This window comes from Athene cunicularia (genome assembly GCF_003259725.1).
Source record: "Athene cunicularia isolate RWA chromosome 1 unlocalized genomic scaffold, athCun1 chr1_part1, whole genome shotgun sequence".
NCBI classification, from domain to species: domain Eukaryota; kingdom Metazoa; phylum Chordata; class Aves; order Strigiformes; family Strigidae; genus Athene; species Athene cunicularia.
The window spans coordinates 2,515,753-2,535,911 of record NW_020799091.1 but is presented as its reverse complement, the minus strand read 5'-3'; the positions used below and the strand labels follow the sequence as shown (position 1 = coordinate 2,535,911).

General features: G+C 47.6%; 1 protein-coding gene across 3 annotated transcripts in view; it reads right to left on the bottom strand.

Moving 5' to 3' along the window:
* The window catches only part of MYO7A (myosin VIIA), a 67,558-nt gene that overhangs the window by 25,161 nt on the left and 22,238 nt on the right, over positions 1 to 20,159 (bottom strand). For 2 of the 3 annotated variants that reach the window (XM_026860233.1, XM_026860239.1), the window contains 11 exons: positions 12,994 to 13,131; positions 9,269 to 9,427; positions 8,830 to 8,922; positions 7,405 to 7,499; positions 6,171 to 6,255; positions 5,116 to 5,334; positions 4,840 to 4,947; positions 4,069 to 4,278; positions 3,331 to 3,534; positions 2,381 to 2,557; positions 541 to 630 (listed from right to left, as the gene is read on the bottom strand). In XM_026860233.1, coding sequence (XP_026716034.1) covers positions 541 to 630; positions 2,381 to 2,557; positions 3,331 to 3,534; positions 4,069 to 4,278; positions 4,840 to 4,947; positions 5,116 to 5,334; positions 6,171 to 6,255; positions 7,405 to 7,499; positions 8,830 to 8,922; positions 9,269 to 9,427; positions 12,994 to 13,131 — 1,578 coding nt within the window. Of the gene's footprint in view, positions 1 to 540; positions 631 to 2,380; positions 2,558 to 3,330; positions 3,535 to 4,068; positions 4,279 to 4,839; positions 4,948 to 5,115; positions 5,335 to 6,170; positions 6,256 to 7,404; positions 7,500 to 8,829; positions 8,923 to 9,268; positions 9,428 to 12,993; positions 13,132 to 18,443; positions 18,501 to 20,159 lie in introns of all 3 variants that reach the window. The other variant, XM_026860224.1, reaches the window with a different exon arrangement.

The window sequence follows — 20,159 nt, the reverse complement described above, 5'->3', positions numbered from 1 at the left end:
AAAAAAAAAAAAAAAAAAAAAAAAAAAAAAAAAAAAAAAATTATTGTTCTTCAGTCTTTTGAGGTGGGATTTTCAAAAGCTCTCAGCTTGGGCTAACTGCTCCCATGGGGAGTTTTGCCCCTGGCAGTGGAGAGGAGCAGAGGATGGGTGAGCGCATATGGAGACCCCACGTCTGCTACCCAGGCCACGGTGGAGGGCAGGAAGCTAAAATCAGGGGGAACATTCAGACCATCACAGAGTGGTGAGAGATATTGGCGGCTGGATGGAGGGCTGCGAAAGAGGGGAGGGAAGGTGCTGGATGGATGGAGAACAGGAGCCGAGGGGAGGCCGGCGCGAGGTGCAGAATGACTCAAGGAGACACGGGAAGCCAACCTTTCCCCTTAAACACTCCTTAAATCTTTCAGGCAGAGAGACAGGTAGCGCCAAACCCAGAGGAGGGCTGGTTCTATGTTGTCTAGGGAAAAGCAGAAGAGAGTCAGAGAGGGCTGCAGACAATCCAACGGCACTTGCGCTGCCAGGCGGCCAAGCGTCTCCTCTCACCTCCTCCGTCAGTTTGGATTTCTTCTTGAGTGTTAAGGAGACCAGTTTGTGCCGCACACTGTTCTTCTTGTGCCCGTCAATGTGAGTACTCTGCAAAGCAAGAGGCGTGGATGCCATGTGGTGAGACACAGAGCCTCGCCGAGGACATCATGCTCTCCCTGCCTCCCCCAGGCTCCCGCAAAAGACCATTAATCCTGGGCAGAGAGTGAGAGAGATTTCAGAGGCTGGTGGCAACCAGAAGCGCGGACCCGTATGCCCGTGCCCCCCGATAACCCAGGCCTGCCTCAGAATTTTGTAGGTATACTCCGATCAATAAGACTCCCTCAGATCAAAATTATACATTGGGGATGTATGAAAAAAAGTTATGTTGAATACGTGGCTGACTCCCAGTCAACCTAGGACCACCCAGGTCTGCTGTTTGACATTCAGGCTTGTTCCTACTCTAAATGAGATGAGCCAGACCACTCTCTGAGATGAGCCATTTGCACAGCAGGTTTGTGAGCTGGAAGTCATCTAACCATGGGTTCATGGGCAGGTAGTTACCCATCACTGCCAACCACCCCTCTGCTCTATCAAATTTCCGAGAAGAATAAATTTGATGTGGGACAGACCCAAGCACTGACTACATACCATCAAATTACGGTTGGATTTCTACTTTTATCCCAAATTTGTGTCAGCTGTGGGATTAAAATGGCATGGATAACCAATTCACTTTTTGACCCAGTTAACCTTTCCCCATTTAAACAGCGTTGAAAAGACTGTGATTTTACAACAGATCAACACTTTGAGTCCTGCAGCTGTGATGGTTTCTATCCATTATAAAGCCAAGTTGGTACTGTAAACCTGGATTTGTATATCATCATGCTCAGGGTCAGCTCAGACATCTCTCCGCACTCCTGTGCACTCTGCAGAGCAGACGCAACCACAGAGAAAAACGACATCTTAAATTTTCCTTCTCTTCTCTACTACATGATGTCTCAATGGGCCAAAATATGACTTTTTTGTAACAAACAAACAAGAAATTACGGGTAGAAGGAATGAAAGGTGATTCTTGGTGTATGTTTTTTTACAGAATTACAATCCAGATGAGGCTACTCTCTTTCTCAGGTAATTCACTGAAAGTGCTAAATGATATCACCATCTCTATAAACTAGGAGATCTGTTAGTTTACAACTCCAAATGCCACAGGGGCTTGTCCGGAGAGTACAGAAAACTTGAAAATGCAACAGTGCCATCTAGAAAATGCCAATACTAAGTAATATCTTGTCCTACTGAATAAAGCAATTGCCAAAGATATGCAATGCATATCAGCATTATGCACGGTGATTTATGCAGAGCAATGTCTTATCTGGGAGGGGTCCTCCAGCGACATCCCAGAATGCACTGTGGATGCAACAGGGATTTTTTTCTTTCCACAGCTCAGTGTCCTGGTAACTCTTTGCTTCTGGCTCCAAGATTAAGGGCACATTTTAAATTTAGTCTCTTCGGACCCAGGGCAGATCAAAAAGAAATCCCCAGATTAGAGACCGATGACACAGGATGCTGCATTGTCCCCATGTATTTCTGCCCTATGGGGTGGAGAAGAGAGATCAAAGCCCCATGACAGGTCTCAAGGCACTTCTCTTAACGTATTGCTGGGGGACATGCAGCTATCCCTGTGAAGAAGAAGGGACAGGATCAACACCTGACACGTGAGCAATTCTCCCTTTGTAGCATCACTGCAAATAAAATTGACAAAACTAATTGCCTGCAGCAAACGCCACAAGTTGTATCTTGCCAAGACATTTCAATACCCAACACCTAATAACAATAATGTCTTTTCTACAGCCACAGCAGTTACCTCTCCTTCTCCCTGCAGAGCCTGCAGTTCTTTCTTATAGGTCTTCTTCCCAAGAGTCTCATAGATTTTTGTCATCACTGGTATCTTCTCACCACCATCGCTCATGGCTGTATGATATTTTGGCTCAGGGAGGTCTCCCATGAAACGGAGGATAGTGATCCAAACAGCAAGTGCTGCCTATTCGAAAGGAAAATTACTCTCCATTAGCTCACACCAGGGCAGTGGAGGTCAAGCCATGCTGAATCCACCAGGATTGTGCTGCAGGAGGTAAAACGTTTTCCTGTGCCACACACGACAGTTTTGCCTGCAGCATACATCCCACCTGAGCAACCCAGGCAGGCTGGTGGCTGGGACCACAGACTCGGGCTCTGTGTTCACACGTCATGCGTGTGTTTGTGCACTCAACAAGGGGATTGCTTCTTGGCTAGGAGATGCCAACCTTATCGAGAGGTGGCAACTAGCAGCTCCTAAGCATTGCAGAGGGGAGGAGAACCACGGGGAGGACAAGTTCATGGCCAGTGTAATGTTCATTATAGCCATGCAGGTTCAACACGGTTCTGCTCTCATACTGCTGGTTATAGGACAAGTGTTTCTCCTCTGCTAGCTCTGCCCTGTTAAGGTAAGAAGCCACTTTTCCAGCTGCCAAGTTGTACCATCCATGCCCTGAGCCCAGAGCACTTCATTAATGGTCCTAACACAAATATCAAGGTACCGAGACAGACTCACCACTACGTCCCTCTAACACTCGTGGTCCTGTCAGTGCTCAAAGCATGCTGGTGGGACAGTGTCGACTGACACATCTGCAGCAGATGAGGGCTGTGCTCTCCACCAAACCACGAGCACACCAGTGTATTCCCAAGGGAAACCGCTGGTGCTCTTTGGGTGAACGGCTCCCAAGGCTTGCTCCAACCCACCCTCCCCTGCTCAATGGTTTCCATCCCCTGCCTCACCAACTGGTCTCCTTCATCTTCATGGTACAAGAGAGGCTGCTTGAGAGGCCGGCGGATGTAAGTGTGCGTTGTCGTGCCCTGGAAATACGTTGCTGCAAACTTGGCAAATTTGTACTCCGAGAGATCTTCCTCCTCTTCCTCAGGGAGAGGCAATGCTGCATCCAGGTCCTCCTCCTCCAGCTCTTTCTGGACTCGCTCAAGATCCTGGTGGGGAAGGACATGTCAGGCACTCAGTATGGCTTTGGATACCGAACTACCCCTTCCCTTTGGGCCTGACTTTTCTGTTTGCCTGATTTCTATACCAAAAGGAAAAGCCAGCTGGAGGGAAAATCATTAAATATAACTCTGGAGCCTGTGCAAAGCCTCAATGCTGAAGGACATGCCTGTGCAGGAATGTCCCCAGAGCAGTAGGAAACGCAACAAACACGGTCCCCCTCATAGCATGGGGAAAGTTTGTCTAAGAGCTAAATGCCGTGAGCCGTGATGAACCACGAAGGAAAAGATCTCAGAGGCCACAGGTCCTCAGTGATCTTATAGTGATACTGCTCTCCTCCATTTGGTAGCCCCAGAGGAAGCCTGCAGACTACCTGCCTGTCTCCAGCCACAGCATGGTAACCCTCTGGGGACACACAGAAGAGCCTGGTCTTGAAGAAAGTCTTCAGAGACCCACTTTAGTATTGTTGTACTCTCCCCTGATTCACTAATGTGTTGTTAAAGCCTTTCATGTGATGAAAGTACCTCGAAGCCATTGGGTGCCTGTCCTTCCTGGCCAGGCAGGGAGGAGGTCGTGCCCAGGAATCCAAACATTTTGTCCACCATTTCTGAGTCGTTCACTGGCTCATTGCGAGCTTTCTCCATTTTTTCTAAGAGCTCTTTCTTCCGACGTGCTTCCTCCTTCTCCTTTACTTCTCTCTCTGCATCTTCCCGTGCCAGCTGGGCCAAGCGTACCTGGAACAGGACAAGTACAATGACTGAACTTCTCCCTCCAAAGAGCCAGCACTAAATTCTGCAGTGCCTGGCTTTAGAAAGGCAGACTGCCCAGTGCTTGGGGCACTATCCCAGCAATGTGTCTTGGAAAAAATTAGTGACATGTCCATGCCTCACTTTCCTAACTGCAGAAGGACAAAGGAACAGCATTTTTTTCCTTCCATAGTACTTGTTTAGCAGGTCTGGTCCATGAACAGAGACTCTCACTGACCTGATTTTTTTCTTTTATACAGCAAACATGTATGTGCATACAGACACAGTGTCCCAGTTCACCTTCAAGCTTTTTATACAATAGCAAATGAAAGTGAGTAACTGTAGTCTCTGGCATTCCTGTGCAGCAGATCAGAAATTCTGGAGAAGCTTCAAACTAGTTAGAGCACAGAGTACTTCAGTGAATTAAACACAAACCACTCTAGCAGGGCAGAAATCCCTTAGATATATTTGGCGTTCCCTATCAAAGGAGCAAAATCGGTCCCTGGAAAACAGAGACAGAGCCTCAGAAAGAGATCAGTCCCCACATACTTGGTGCTTCTTTTCTGCTTCCTCTTTGGCTTTCTTGGCACTCATCTCCTTTCGGAGTCGTTCCTCTTCCGCCAGCCGAAGCTTCTCTGCTTCCAGGCGTCGATGATACTGGGAGAATAAACACAAAAGCCCTTCTGAATAGGCATCTTCTTACTTTCTAAATTCTTCTTTTGTTCTTTAATAACTGATCCCATGAGCACGTGATGCAGAAGCATGTTTATTTCCCCCCTCCCTACCTCCGTTTCCCATGATTGACCTCTCCTCCACAGTACTTACTTCCCCCCGGAGACGCTTGTACAGCCTTCGAGCAATCATGCCCCGGGCGTATGCCTGGACGGTGAGGACAGCCCAGAGGCGGTGGCGGAAAGCCCTACGGACCAAGTAGCCCCGGCATTGTGCCTGAAACTCGATGATCCTCCGGCGAGCCATGTGGTACTGCTTGTGGAGCTTGCGGGATCGGTAGAGGGCCTGCAGCCTCAGGAAGCCGATCCGCATCTGCAAGAGGGAGCAGGATGAAACCACTCCACCACCCAGGAGATCACCCACCATAAGCAAATATCCATCTCTAACAACCTTCTTGCACAGCTTCAGAGCCACTGAAATCAGCACCCACCAGGACAAGCCTTCAAGAGGCTCTCCAAGAGGGTGGAGAAATGAAGCCCTCCAGCTGCTGCACTGATTCAAAGCCCAGGAAGGACAAAGAGTCCTTCAGACTGAGTCCTACAGAGCTTCAGGAGGTTTGATTTATCATCTCAAGGTGATCATAAGACATGAGGGTTGCTCCCATGGAGGTGCAGCATCTGCAGACCTATGGCCTGACAGACAAGATGTTGCCTCATGGCGGAAGGCACCCGATCAACCTGGAAGCAGCTATTTCTATCGTATTGCAGACTTGGGGAATGATATTGAGGCATCGTCCTCAAATGACCTGCTGTGGGGTCAGAGCCAGCTGGGACAGGGAGAGAAGAGGGCCATGGACAGTGCTGGGGAGAATCACAGATACGGTCCCACCTGGGGATGGAGTCTGGTTTTTGTATGAAAATGCTCTTGAGTTTTCAGTTGCCTGGAAACTAGGGGAAGAGTTTCAAAAGCCCAAGTGACCAGTTGGTGTAATGGACACGAGGAAAAGTACAGCTAGAGGGTGGTAGGTGCTCTCTTGAGTGAGAAGGCAAAGCAGCAAGGGCAAACCTCCATTCATCACTCCAATTGATAAAAGCCAACCTCACCCCCTCCTACACTCAGTGGGGCATCTTGAGCCAGGAAACTCTTACGTATGGCCCAGATAAAAGAGGTAAGAAGGCAGAGGTGTGAGGAAGCACCCCCGTACTTACAGCACCGTAGTTCTTCCTGCAGTTATGTCCACGCCAGTATCTCTGAATCATCAGGACTGAATTTCTCACTTTCAGGAAATTGGACCTGCAAAGGCATTTCAATCACTTGCCTCTTATGGTTTGGCTGCAAGTTGTCATCATTTCCTGGGCCTCATTCTTTGGAGATTTGAAACTGAGCAGCCCGGTAAAATAAACACTGCATTTTTGGCCTGAAAAAGTCTCCCCCAGCAATTCTTGCTTTGATAAAAAGATCTGTAGGGGCTCTCTCTGATAGATCTCTGCAGGCAGATTCTGCTAGATTATGGGAATGGGCAGAGCAGGAGATGCTGAGGATGGTCCCCTCTTTCCCCTTGCCCTGCACCCTCCTCTCGCATCTGAAGTTTCTTCCCTGCCTGCTCTCCTTGTGTCAATCCCAGCACCTGAGAACGGATTCAATATCACCCAAATGATCACGAGAAAACTTCAGCAACACCTCCCTTCTACCCCCATCTGCTCCTTCCACTCTTCTTAGCCTGGCTTAATTCTACCTGTAGACATCTTGGAGATAATTGTCTTGGAAGGGTCTCGCCAGGATTACTGTGGGAAAGATTGCCAAGTTATTTAGCTGTGCCCTTTCTGCAAAGCCTAAGGCACAACCTGAGTCGCAGCCATGGCTTGAACAAAGAGCACAAAGCCCCAAGAACTGTCCCTCCTCTGTGGGTGAAGCTTGGCCTTGGCTGCGGCTCCCTCTTTTCTTCCACAACTGTGCCATGAGTTCCCCACGGACTAGGACCCCCCCTCTGCCCAACTCTGGCAACTGGACTGTAAAGGAAAGAGTTCTGACCCCTTGGGCTTTGGGGAGAGAAACGTTAGTCACAGCGGATGACCAGTGGTCTGACTGCAGTCTTGTGGGATCCCCATGGACTGGAGGCTTAGCATTGCCTTCAGCAGGCTCAGAGCCCCACTGCTGCATTATCACAGCAAACATCAGCTCCCCAGAAGACAGCACCGAACAGGGACAGAAGGTTCTATTCTCTCCATGTCTGAGGCAGATAGCACAGTTTTCCTCTTGTTTCTTCTACTGTTTTCCTCCAATATTTGCTGCACCTGAGTGCCGACACATCAGGGCTCCCCTCTCCCCAGCTGCAGGCAGGGCAGGTCAGATGGGCACCGAGGGAGTGATGCATCTCCCAGGAGCCACTTGATGGGTGAAGCATCCCACATAGCCCACCTCCCGTTTGGCAGTGGGGCTCACCTGTCTTTAAACCCACGGACCACCTTCTGGATAAGGATGACTTTGTCTGTGATAGCCTTGTCTCTCTCAATCTCCAGCAGCATGTCATGGTGGTCCTGTGGAAGGAAGCGACACAGCACCCATGTCTCAAGCTCTCCATCTGCCTGACATGGGGCAGGAGGGGTGGTATGAGGTGGTATCCCAAGTATCACCCCACTCACTGGAGAAATCCTAATATAAACCCTAGTGATCTACTGCCTTCATTCCCAAATGAACCAGAGCATCCAGAAGCTGCATATGCAACACTTTATAGTCTGAAAACAACCAAATTACATTGCCCTTCCATGCAGAGATCCTTGCTAGTGCTGTCAGGCATGGGAGCATTTCCCAGGAGCACTGGAGAGGTTTGGGAACAAACTCCAGGCTGCCCAGGTCCCATCGCTACATCTAGCCAGGTCTGCAACATAACCTAAAGACAAAAACCTCCCCCAAACACTGAATTTCCTTACCCCGAGGCTTTCAGATGCACCACTCCAAGCTTTCTATTGATTCTTCCCATGCCATTTGTAATTTGATTTTCTTTCCCGGTTGCGGCACACTGAGCCCTGCCGTGCTGGGTGCAGCAGAGGCAGCTCCACACATTTCCTGCTTTGCTCGACCTCACGAAGCCCCTTGGGGCCTCCCAATTTCTCTGTTTCCTGCCCTGACAGCTGCGAGATCTTGATAACAGGCTCTGGAAAGAGCGACTAGTGGGAACAGCTTCTAAGGAAGAGATGGGGGTGTTTGCACTGGTGATGGGGTTGGGGGTGACTTTAGATATAAGCAGTCAGGGTTTTCTGCTGAGATTTTTGCTCGAGAGAAGCCTTTGCTTCCATCCTGGTTCCTGGCCAGCTCAGCCTCATCCTCCCAGAGAAACACAGGAATGGGTTTGTAAGGAGAGATGAGTGCAAATGGGGCTGCAGGGGACCTGCAACGTTGGGCTGCTCTGTGTCAGCTGGACCGACGCAGAAAGGGAGGCTCTAGGCACATCTTGGGTTGCACAAGAGCAAGGCTCTTAAAAGCAAAGCAAGCGCGTTGTGGTCTCAGTCCCTCTCTCTGCAGGGCCCTGCATGGACATCCCTCCTGCTGCCATGGTTTTTTGGGTGAAGGTAGGAGATGAGGTTGAGTGGCTCAGCCCAGGAGGGAAAAGGCCGTGCGCTGTATGTGACTACTTCTGCGTCCGAATGGGTATGTGCATGCATCAGTGCTGGCAGTGTCAGGACTTCCTCCTGCCTGCCGCTTCCTAAACCGGCCCCAAATATCCTGCCTGGCTCAGGTTCTACCCACTGCCACGCCAGCCCAGGGACCACGGGAAAGGGTCACATCTTGTGATAGAAGGGGAATGGTAGGAGGCCACTTCATAGGCAATGGTCCCTGATGGCAGGGGAGATGTGGAGAACCACTTACCTTCAGGAATATCTTTGTCTTGCCGATTTGCCAGTCATCATCCTTCCCGAGCACTGCTTCGGCAATGCGCTGGCATGTCCCACGCAGGTCGCCCTGGTAGTAGAGGGGGTGGAATTCACCAGGACCAGCCTCACCCATTGCTCCTCCCAAGTCCAGTGGGGACCTTTTCTGGTCCCAATTCCAGCAGTTTTCTGCTAATGAGGTTCCCAGAGCTTTACAGGCACCTCATTTAAGGTGAGTGAGAGGGACAGGCTGAATATGGCTGCCTGTCCCTGCCAGCCCTGTAACCATTTTTACTTCACTTGGAAAGTCCAGATCACCACTGTAACATCTGGGGATCAAATATTGCATAATTGCTTACGGAGAGGATGCACACCCCATAAACATCTCTGGAGACACCGGCAGAGAGCAATCGTTACCCGTGGAAGAAGATGTTCACCTGCTTGTACGCTGGCTTCACCCCAGGCATGAGCACCCGGTACCGGTCCACAAACTCCACAAACGTGTAGCGGATGGGGTAGCCAGCTCGGCGGATCCGGATGGTCTCCATCATCCCTGAGTACCTCAGCTGGCGGACGCACAGCTCCCGGTCAAACAGCTGGGGAGGATAAAGGACATGGTCGTTTGATTGCACGTCCTGGCCTGGATTGGCTGTAAGAGTGGGGACTCTGAAGATGTGCGGGGCAAGCAAGTCAGGCATCCACCCAAATCCTCCCCTTGGACTCAAGGCCATAGGACTCTTGTCTCTGTCATGGGCCTGATCCTATAAACTGCTGAGTGTGCTTGATCACTCCATTTCTTTAATTCCTTCTTGCCAGACTGGATGTGCCCTAAACAGAGGACTGAGAGAAGAACTGGTGAGCACAATGTAACGGTGAACGTTGCCTTGGGAAAATGAGCAGTGATGCTGCCTCTACGAGGGTCAAACGGTACAGACATCCTTGCAATGATCACTCATGGTCATTAACTTCTGACCATCACTCTGAGCTTTACTGACACTATCACAGCTCTCCTGTATGGACAGGACAGTACCATTTCACAGGTAGAAGAAGCAGAAGACCATATCAGCAAAGGCTCAGACACTAAAGGTCTCAGCGTGCCTACACTAGTTTTTTTTTTTAGGATAGGTGACACCCTGAAGTCACAAAAACAAAGAGTGCAGCCTTGAAGATGCCGAGGTCCTATGATAAGCTTGTTATCATCAAACCACCCTGTACCCAGAAGAACATCCGAGGAGCTTAAAATGGACAGGTCAGACCTGAGACCAGATGAGGGTTTTAGGGAAAGGACAAATCTGGACCTGCATCCGTGGCTGCTCCTGACAAGCAATGGACAGTTTCGAGGCCAGACAGCAGACATAGGTAACCCAGTCCTCGCAGATAATAAACCTGGCTGCTCTCCGTTGCTTCAGGGGCCTCAGGGTGGATAACATGTGGTGCTGCTAGATGGGCAGATCTGCTGAAGCAAAGGGAGGTTCAGGAAAATCTCTGTCATGCTTTAGTGCATTGAGGACCCTGGAGCCCCCTCTTGCAGCCTGATGTTGTCTGCTGGGAGCATCCAAAATGTGTTCAGCCCAAGTGCAAAATAAAGGCAGACGTGGTGTGGTGCTGGCACACCACAGAAAGTCACGACAGTAAAGCCCAGTCTGGGCCAAAGAGTTACTGCCAGGGTGTTATTCATCTGCCCTCCCTTTAGCTGTCTAAAATGTGAGCATCTGAGAAAGTACGTGCCTGTATCTAAGACATCTCTGTATCTCAGATGCATCTCCTGGGACAGGAGGATCTGCCCTATGGGTGCAGCCATCTCCTCATCCCTGGAGGGAGCTTTTTCACTGGCTTGTTGCAGCCACTTAACCATGAGAGGGCTGCAGTGAAGTGACACAGATCCTGATCGCAGGAGAAGACAACGGATGAGCGAGGAAAAGGAAGAAAGTAGCATCATCCAGATCTAGTCTCAAGCTCTCCCTGTCTAAAGAGGGTATTGGGGACAAGAAAGATGCAGAGGAAAGAGGTGTGTGTTCCTCTGTCTCCCCCTGCCATGAAGCAGAAGGGTATATGAGTGGTTGTGGACTTGCAAATAACCCTCCGGAGTTTGTAGGGCTAGTTCACTGCATATATAGGCAACTACATGCTCCTGGCATCAGGGTCTGATGAGGCACAGACTGCTGGAGAGAGTTTTGCCTTTCACTGCATTGTTTGTTACCTAATTCATCCCACACATTTCTCTTCGACTAACCAGAACAACAGAGCAATGCTCAGAAACAGCAGTGTGGAATGATGTACAGACCCAGACAACGCCCGCCACCATCCCAATGCAAACATTTTTTTTTTTTTTATTTTCCCCAAAGCACATTTTAGGAGGAAGCAAAAGTTTTAAAATAACATAACAAACAGTCAGAACTTTCCACTGACCTTTCACTTCCCACCATTCCATTTCCTATCACTATCAGTACACTTTCCTTCAAAGCCAGGGACAGAAAATGAACTCCTAGAAAATGTTCTCTTTTGCAGTCACCCTGCACAGCTCTGCATACCATTATCTGGGATATTTTTTTTTTCTTTCTATTATTAAACCAAGGCCAAAAAAAAAATTTATCAAGAAATAACATTTCATGTTATATAGCACTATAGTCTCTGACTCAGCGTTAGCTCACTCGCTCATTACTTTATTGGAGAGATCAATTTTTCTGTGTCTTATCCTTTCAAAATTGTAGGGGTTTTTTTATGTCCCACTGAAAGTTTTGTAGATAAATGTGTTGCGCAGAGACTTCTGGCTCAGAGCTTGCAAAAGCTGATGAAACACAGACTTCCTACGAAGGACACAAAATGCCAGACCGAATACAAGACGTCCAAGCGTAAAAGCAGCTCAAAGTCAGAGCACTGGGAATAGGTTATTAACATCAGTTCAGGATGCACATCTATTTCTCAGCATCATCCATGTCGTTTTGATCTCAGCTCGGATGATAATCTCAGATCAGACATACTGTTAAATATTAACCCAGTTAAGATGCTATTAGGTGGCTTTTTATGCTCACCAAACCCAGGATAAACTGCTCTGAGAGAGCCACCAAACGTTTCACCCTTCATCACGTTAGGTTCACTGAAGAGCAAAAATAAATTTCAAACAAACACTGCTTGTACTTAACAGCTCTGAAATTCAGTATTTTATGGGTTTTTTTGCACTCAGTTGATCTCTGCTAACAGACACTGACTTTAGATAAAGCTTCAGCTCGGGCTATATTAACTGCTACTGAAGTGCAAAGGCACGGGAAAAATGATTCACAGAAACAAACAGCTGAAATTATTATTAAATAAAGCTCTTCTTCCCCGAGCAGTATCACTATTAAGAGCGGTGAGCTGCTAGCAGCACCAGGGTCCCATCCTGCAAGGTGCTGACGGTGGGATCTGAGTGTTCAGCACCCGCCTTATCATCTACCTTTCACTGCAAAACTTGGGAGGCCCCTCCGTGAGCAGTTTGTGGTCAAGGGGATTTGCAGCCATCTCCTTCCCTTTCATTTGCTCTTTAAAGTTTGTCCCTAGAGCGTTCGTCGCTTTTGAAGCAACTCTCTGGGAATCGGAGTAAAATAATTTTCTCTTACCTTTCCTCTGTTCTATTTTTTCCTTTTTTTTTTTCCCCCTCTGCTTTTAGAATTGTGTTTTCACAATTGGTGCTAAAAAAACTCCAAAGGATCTAAAGGGGATGAAACAGAGCAAGATTCCTTGGAAGCAAAGATTTTGTAGAAAACACCCATGGGAAGGGGATCTCTTTTAGCAAATGTCGAACTCTGCCAAAGGACTAAACCCAGGGCCCTACAGCTCAGCCTGTGTCTCTGGTAGGGAGGTACCTAACCCCTGTGGAAATTCAGAGGCATTTTCTATAGGAGAAAGGGTGAATTCCTCAAGGTCGTCCTTGGGAAGAAAGGCAGGGGCAGTATTTCCCCTCAGCAAAACATTTTGGGGTGCTGTTGGATCGCAAAGCAAGATTTTGTCAACCCTTCAGTGACTCCCTTGCCCGCAGAACAGGCTGTGGGTTGGTTTTCTAAGCACCCAGGGTTAGTCGTGACTCCACTGACGCCCAAAGGAGTTTTGCCATTAGCTCCAAGGCAGAGTGACCCTGAAGGCAATCCTGTACAAAAACGTAATCAGGAAGGAAAGCAGGACTTACCATGGGCTTCTTGTACTCATTGGGCTTGATGCAGCGAACAAAAAACGGCTGGCACACACTGAGAGTCCTCATCAACAGCTCCAGGGAGCGCTTGAACTGGCTGCTGAGCGTCGGTGAGCGCTTCCTCGTCTCTGCTCCCTGCAAAACCGCAGCAGAGGGGGCTCAGGAAATGAAAGGATAACATTGCCTTTCCCCTCTGGCCACGTCCCTGGGAACGTCCCGCAGCAGCCAGGGCTGGAGGTGGGGGGAAGCAGGGCCAGAGATGGTTGAGCAATGTGGCAGGAGAGGGGCAGGACAGAGCCAGTGAGCTTGCAATGGCCGAACGCTGGCAAACTGCTCCATACGCCTCTACCCAGGGAGGAAAAGTGCCAAAATTTAATTTCTCCTGCTCAAACCTCCCTATGTGACTGGCAATCCCACCTGCCCTATGCAGAGCCACGAGGAAGATCTGCCCGTGAGAGCAAACAGCCCCTTCTGGGCCATCAAAAATCTCTGTATTGCAGCTTGGGGTGATGCATCTGCCCAGGGATGATCCTCAGGAATGGCTTGGGCTTCCCTGTCCTCATGCATTGCAGCACGGTCACACCAACCCCTGTGTCATGGTCCCTCATGTCAGGCTGATCCCCTTCTGTTCCCTGGGGTGTAGGACCAGAGACCTATGTTTGGTAAAAAAAAAAAAGACCGGGGCACTTTTGCTGCAGAGTGATTCTGCAGCAGCTCCAGAAACTTCTGGTTACATCTATATCCCTCAGCCTGCACTACAGGGAAGATACAAGTCGTGTTTGGAAAAGAATATTAACTGGAGTCAATGAGGAGGGCATTTAGGTTGAATCAGGATGATTTTGAGTATTTTGCTTGGTTTACCTCCCTTGGTTAAATTAATAATTCAATCTCCATTTTTGAGGCAAGTGTTTCTAAAGCAGACTAGAGATGTTTCCCTTAACAGCCCCTTCTGCCTGCCCTGGGAGAACCTTGTTAAACGCCCTCCAGACTAAATGAAGCCCCTAGCTCATTGCATGTTGCAGTCACTGTTACCTGAGCTCATTACACGTCAGTCACAGTGCCGCTGTGTGTCTCACAGGGTTTGGTGTTCAGGGAGCCTTTGTGGGGCAGCAGGTACTGCTGGTGGGTTGGAGGAAGAGTTGGGCACCAGGATGCAACTCCCTCCGAATAAAAAAATGAGGCAGGCTGTGACACGCCTATAGACATGACCTGGTGGCCAGGGATTTCCAAAAGGGAGGATTCCAGTAGAATTTCAATGTATTTTTCCTCCAAACATCCTCTTCTTCGCAGGTGGTGAAGCCATATGTGGAGCCACAAAGTCTCCATTTGCACTGGCCTTGCTGCTACGTTTTGCGAGGTGGTGAGTTTTATTCCTACGTTTGCTAAAACCTTTACGTGCACTTCATCGTACAGCACTGATAACCTGCCAGATAACATTCCCACCCCCCAAAACTGAAGAATTTCACAGAATCACAGAATAGTTTGAGTTGGAAGGGACTATAAACACCATCTAGTCCAACCCCCTTGCTGTGGGCAGGGAATTTGCACAGCTCGGGTTGGATATGATGTTGAGACAAACCCAATCAACACAAACACAAAGTCATCATGGAATTCCAACAAGAGAAAACCCAGCTCATGCACACACCAGAAAAACCTGGCCTGCTTCTCAAAAAGGGCATGGGGGGTGCGTGTGGGGTTTGTATCAGTGATCTCTCCCAGCAAAATCCTCCCCCAAAGGACAAGCTGTTAGCAAATCTAGCGTGACGATGCGGCTGCTACCTGCAGAGCACTGTAGAGTGTAGTGCTGACATTGTGTCACAGATTTGATGAGCAATAGGCCATTTCACCAAGAATCCTGGTTTCGATTGCTTTGATTAATATTTTCTTATCAGTTTGCTGGGGTGTGCAAGGGGTCCCCTCTGTGTAAATGTGAAAGGATAGCCACAGGGGTTAGAAGCAGCAACAGATGTAGGAGCAGGGCTGGAAGTTGGAAGCAATTGCATATTAGTCAGGTTTGCCAGTTTGAGCTTGGCTGGGAAAGGTAATTTTTCAGCTGTGGTGGTAGGAAAGGTGCAAGGCTTTGTACAACGGGTCTACAAGGGAATACATGAGTGGTTTGCTGCCAGACAGCAAGACCTCCCTCTCTAGGTTGCTGATGACTTGCGTTTCTTCCTTGCATGCATCCAGCTCTGGTAGAAAGCAGTGGTGCCATCTCCATCTTTACACCAGAGTGCTTTTTGCTGGGAGGTGTTGGAGGGAAGGGGCAGTGGCCAGAAAGCAGCTTGTCTTCCTATCCAAATTGTCAGCGCAGTCTGAGCTTCTCCTGTCAAGACTCCACCACCCCATCCATTCACATGCTTCCCGGGCCTGACCTTCGGGCACAGACCCCTCTCAGTGTGGGCACCAGCCACGTGGGCACTAACCAGGCTCTTCGCTACACAACGAAATATCAGGTGAGTGCTTTGCCTCAGCCTCCTCTTGCAGGGATAGGGCGAGATCACTGAAGTCATCGTGGTTCCTCCCACCTCACCTCAACACCAGGGTGGGGAGAATCGTATCTCTTCCCTTATTCCAGCAAAATGGCCAGAAAAAAAAAAAAAAAAAAAAAAAAAGGAGTGGAGCAGCCTGCCAACACAGCCTAGCGAGGAACTGAAAATACAGGTTTTACTGCAGAGAAGGAGCATTTTTTAGCTCAAAACAGACCCAGTCCCTGTAGCCTGAAGCAGAAAGCGCTGAACACCTTCTTCTTTTTTCCTGCTTAGACATGTCTTAGCTTTCAAACTCTGAGACTGTAGCATCTTTGGGACATAGACTATCTCTTCACTAGTGTCTATCCAGAGTCTAGCACACAGGAGGACGTGCAGGATTCACAGGTGCTGTAGCCCAGACTGAGGCATTGAGTAATCACTCAGCCTGTGCTCAGCATCAAAGATAAAAACCCCCCCACCAAACAGTAGAGAAAAAGAAGAAAAAGAAGAGAACTACATGATTTACAGAGAAGCACCATCTCAGAAAAGAGTTCAGAAAGATGTGCAGCCCAGCATGATATTCAGAAATGCTTCAGTGCCACTCCTTTCTGCCATCTCAGGCCAGCCTGAACTCTAGAGGTGCAGACACTTGCGTGGCTGTCTGCAGTAACATAAAGACAGAAGTCGAGTCAGAACATCATCGGCAGGACACAAGAGGATGTTCCCCCAGCATGAGGTGTCTGAGATCCCCAGTGGTACAGCTGGAGCATCAGGACATTTCCCAGCATCTCTGTGAAGCTCTAAAATCTCTAGGGACCTGTTCAGGCTCCTTCCTTTGGTGTCTTGGACACATTTAGGTACTTGTGTCCAGGGCTGAGAAAGCAATTACCACTTCAGCCTGCCCACACCCTGTGGGTTCAGGGGACTAAGACAGACACAGCGATATGTTAGACAGGATGGTCTTAATAAAGACCCAGATTGCTAGGGCAATCACCACGTTGTTTTGGGTTTTTTTGTTTGTTTGTTTTTTTAATTTGTAACATTCAAAACAAGAAAACAAAAGGAAGGAGAAAGGCAAATACAAGGAGAAATGTCACTGAGTCAGAAATGGTAGGAGTGACTCCTGCTGCCCCTCTGCACCTTCTCCTCCCACTTTAAGGAGAAGGCTGCACGGTGCACCAGGATTGTCGTGCTCAGCACTAGGTCTGCCAGGGAGATGGTGACCTGCTTCCGTTGAAACGCAGAAAGATTAGTTCCTTAAGGTGAGTTAGGGAAGGGGAGAGAAACATGCACCACAGCAACACTTTGGGAAAAGGTTCTGGACAAAAGACTGTCCTTACATCTCTTTAGGATAATAAGGTCACTAAAATGGTCCATGCCAACATGACGTGCTGTTTCTCAGCCTTTTTTCTAAAGCCTGAGAAAAATGACACTATTCGTTATTTTGTTGTATGACATGTCACTGGGGTGGCCTCCGGGTGACCACTGAAAGTTGAGGCCCCCTCACAGGAACATCTGCAGTGGCATATAGTGAAGAGACAGTCTCTCTCCTAAAGGCTGTGAAAAGTGTCTTCAGATGCAAAATTGACACAGGCTATGTGCTGAGTATCACTATATCGACCTGCTCCCCTTTTTTATAAAACTTACTGATACTGATATATTTGGAAAATTGTTTTGGCCTAGGTGCTCCACACTTGCCTCAGTGCCTAGCAAATACGATCAATTATTATTCATTAGAAAACCTACAAAACATGCGGCTATATTATAAGAAGAACAACAATGAAACTTATGAAAATAATCAGTATTTTGCCTTCCATTTCCTTGTATCTCCTGTTGTTGTCTTCAGGGAAAAGACTGGTCTGGGTATTTCTGACAGATTTTGCACAATTCCCTCCTGGATTTAATTCCACCATATCCTAACTCAGGAAGGATGGGTTTGTATCTTTTTTTTTTTTTTTTTTTTTTTTTTTTTTTTTTTTTTTTGGTGGGGCCCAATTTGATGCTGCAATTCAAACAATTTGCAATCATGATACGGAGGGGAAGGAGTCCAGCTCTAGAATGAATGACTTTGGGTCATCTTGGGTCAGATCCCCCTCATTGGAATTCCAAGTGCAAACATCCCGAGACACTGCAGAGGTAAGAAGGGTTGAAATTCAGCCCCATGCAAGGATTTGAATTCTGAAAATCAGGTCCATCACTAACATAATCCTCTGGCTATCGAAAGATTGTCATGGAAATTTGAGCAGAGTCGCAAAGTTAATGTTGCAAAACCTTAAGCACACAGTATGTTACCCTATGAGCAAATATCTATCAAGAAAGGTTTGGGAAGCCATCAGAACCAGTCAGGAGATGAGATGGAACAGAAAAGACCTAAAAAAGGTGCCAAGAGCCTGTTTTGATGATCATGGCAAGGTTCAATATTAGCTGTGTCTTTGAAGGCTTGAATCTGAAATCTCCCCTGAACAAGACCTAAAAAACCTCTGAGAATAATGGCATTTCCATGTGACCCAGAAATGCAATCTAAGAGTCTCTCTTTGCACATGAAGTATCAGCTTCCTGCCCCAAAAAGGCCAAAACCGGATTTGCAGTTGCATGGAGGAATAATGTCCCACTGAAACCAATGGTGGCACCATGATAAAAAACAGATAAATCCCACAAATGGTCCATCTGAAGTGAATTAAAATTATTCAAGTATTAGGAAAAAAAAAATCCCAAAACTTTGGCTTGGGCTGGTTCTGATTTTATCCAAACCAAATTCCCATTATTACAAATCTTCTGAGTCGAATCCTAGAAATAAAAGACATAGTCATACTCCTTCATCTATTCAAACAGCTGTAAAAATGCTCACCGTCATACTGATCACTTGAAACGGATCCTCTATAGATAGTTCAGGAAGAGTAATAAACCGACAAAAGCAAAGCACAATCCTTGCCAAGGAGAGGTGAATATACAACAGAGGAACTCATGTATTCAGTTTACCTTTGGTGTGGGTGTGGGCGACTGGCCAAATGTGCTGGATGCATAGCCACAGAGAAACTACATGAAGCACAGGTGAAAAAAAAAAAACAACAACAAAAAACAACAAAACAAAACACAAACAGAGACAGAGAAGAGCAAATAGTGAAAAGAAGGAATAACTGAAATGGGAGCCTGATATTGTTAGTCTTGAGGGTCCAGCCATTAAAATATCTCACAAACAAAATGCATTCAGTCTTAGATTTTTGTCTACTTCCCTCCTGGCTTTTCCCCTTCATCTTCACGTTCACATTCCTGAAGCTGAGGGAACTGCTCCCAGCCAGATCTTGCCTCTCGGAAAGAAGTCTTCTACATCTTTTAACCTCACTTGTTATCCATCCAGTTTCAGTCACCTTTCTCTCGCACACATCCCTGCTCTCCTGTGACTGGTGCTCTCAATACACAAGCGGTTGGGAAAATGCTAGGGCAAAACCAAATTTCCACAAAAATCTAAACAAATCTCTCCCTTCCTCCTTGGTTTTAATCCAACAAATCAGATATTTCCTATAGAATTGAAATTTTTGCCAAGGGGAAAGACCCCAAATGTCCCACTGGCTTTTCCCTTCACCGGTTTCCATCCTCCGCTGATCCTTCCACCTGTTCCTCGAGGAAGCAGCGCTGTCAGACCCCTCCGGCTGGAGGAACAGGGTACAATTCCCACTGAATCTATCCTTTCACCTGGCACCGCTCACAGCAATGTTCCAACTCATCGAGCGCATACAGGTTGACCTTCTCTATGACGAGCGTGTTTAAATCAGGCTTCGCAGCCCCACGTGCTCTAGCAAGTTCACCACGCAGGTTTTGTTGTGCACAAATATTAGGTCTTTCAAAGACCAAACTGTTACCGTAATATTCAAACACACACTCTTGACTAGCTTTCAAACTTCTCTGATCTGTGGCTTTCTCAAGTTTCTGCCATATTAAGATCCCATTTGAAGGACTGAGTGTCAAGCAGACACGGACTTGCTTTGCACTGACTCACAAAATCCGACAAACTCGGTGATAAGCTCCTGAGGACCAGAGGGTGGGAGCTGTTGAGCAAAATGCCTCATTATTTGATTTAGCTCTTAACAAAGAGATTGGCTTAGATTTGATTGACCTGGCCTGAGTGTCTCTGGAAGGTTTCTCCACAGATTGTCTCACTGATGCTCGGGGAAGGCACGCACACTTCCAAGAAGAGCTTTTGCCCCAGCTCTTTGCTACATGCAGTCAATTCCCATGACCCAGGCTCACCTACTCCTTCTTTTGGGGAATGTTCTTTAAGAAAGGGGCTGCAAATATTCTTGAATTTTGGTGGAAACCAATGGCAAAATCATCTCAGCCCCACGATGGATCCTGTTTGTCTGAGCAGTTTTGTTTGTGTGGTGTTCAGGGGACATTGCGCATGATTAAGGGAGCTGGTACACAATGTTTGCTCCTCTTCCAGTTCCATGTCAGTCAGGTTACAAATCTCTCATTCAAAAAAGAAAAGTAGAGATCGTTAAAGTATCAAAGCACAGGGACCACCACTCGGGACAGATTCCCAAGATGTTTAATGGAACTATAAAAGAAAAGGTTTATTAAAAAAAAAAAAAAAAAAAAAAAAAGATGCTTTAAAAGGTCTCAGTTCTCAGGTCCTGGACAACACCCAGGTGAAAATCTCCATTTTGCTGTCATATACTTCCAGCATCTTTTAAAGAT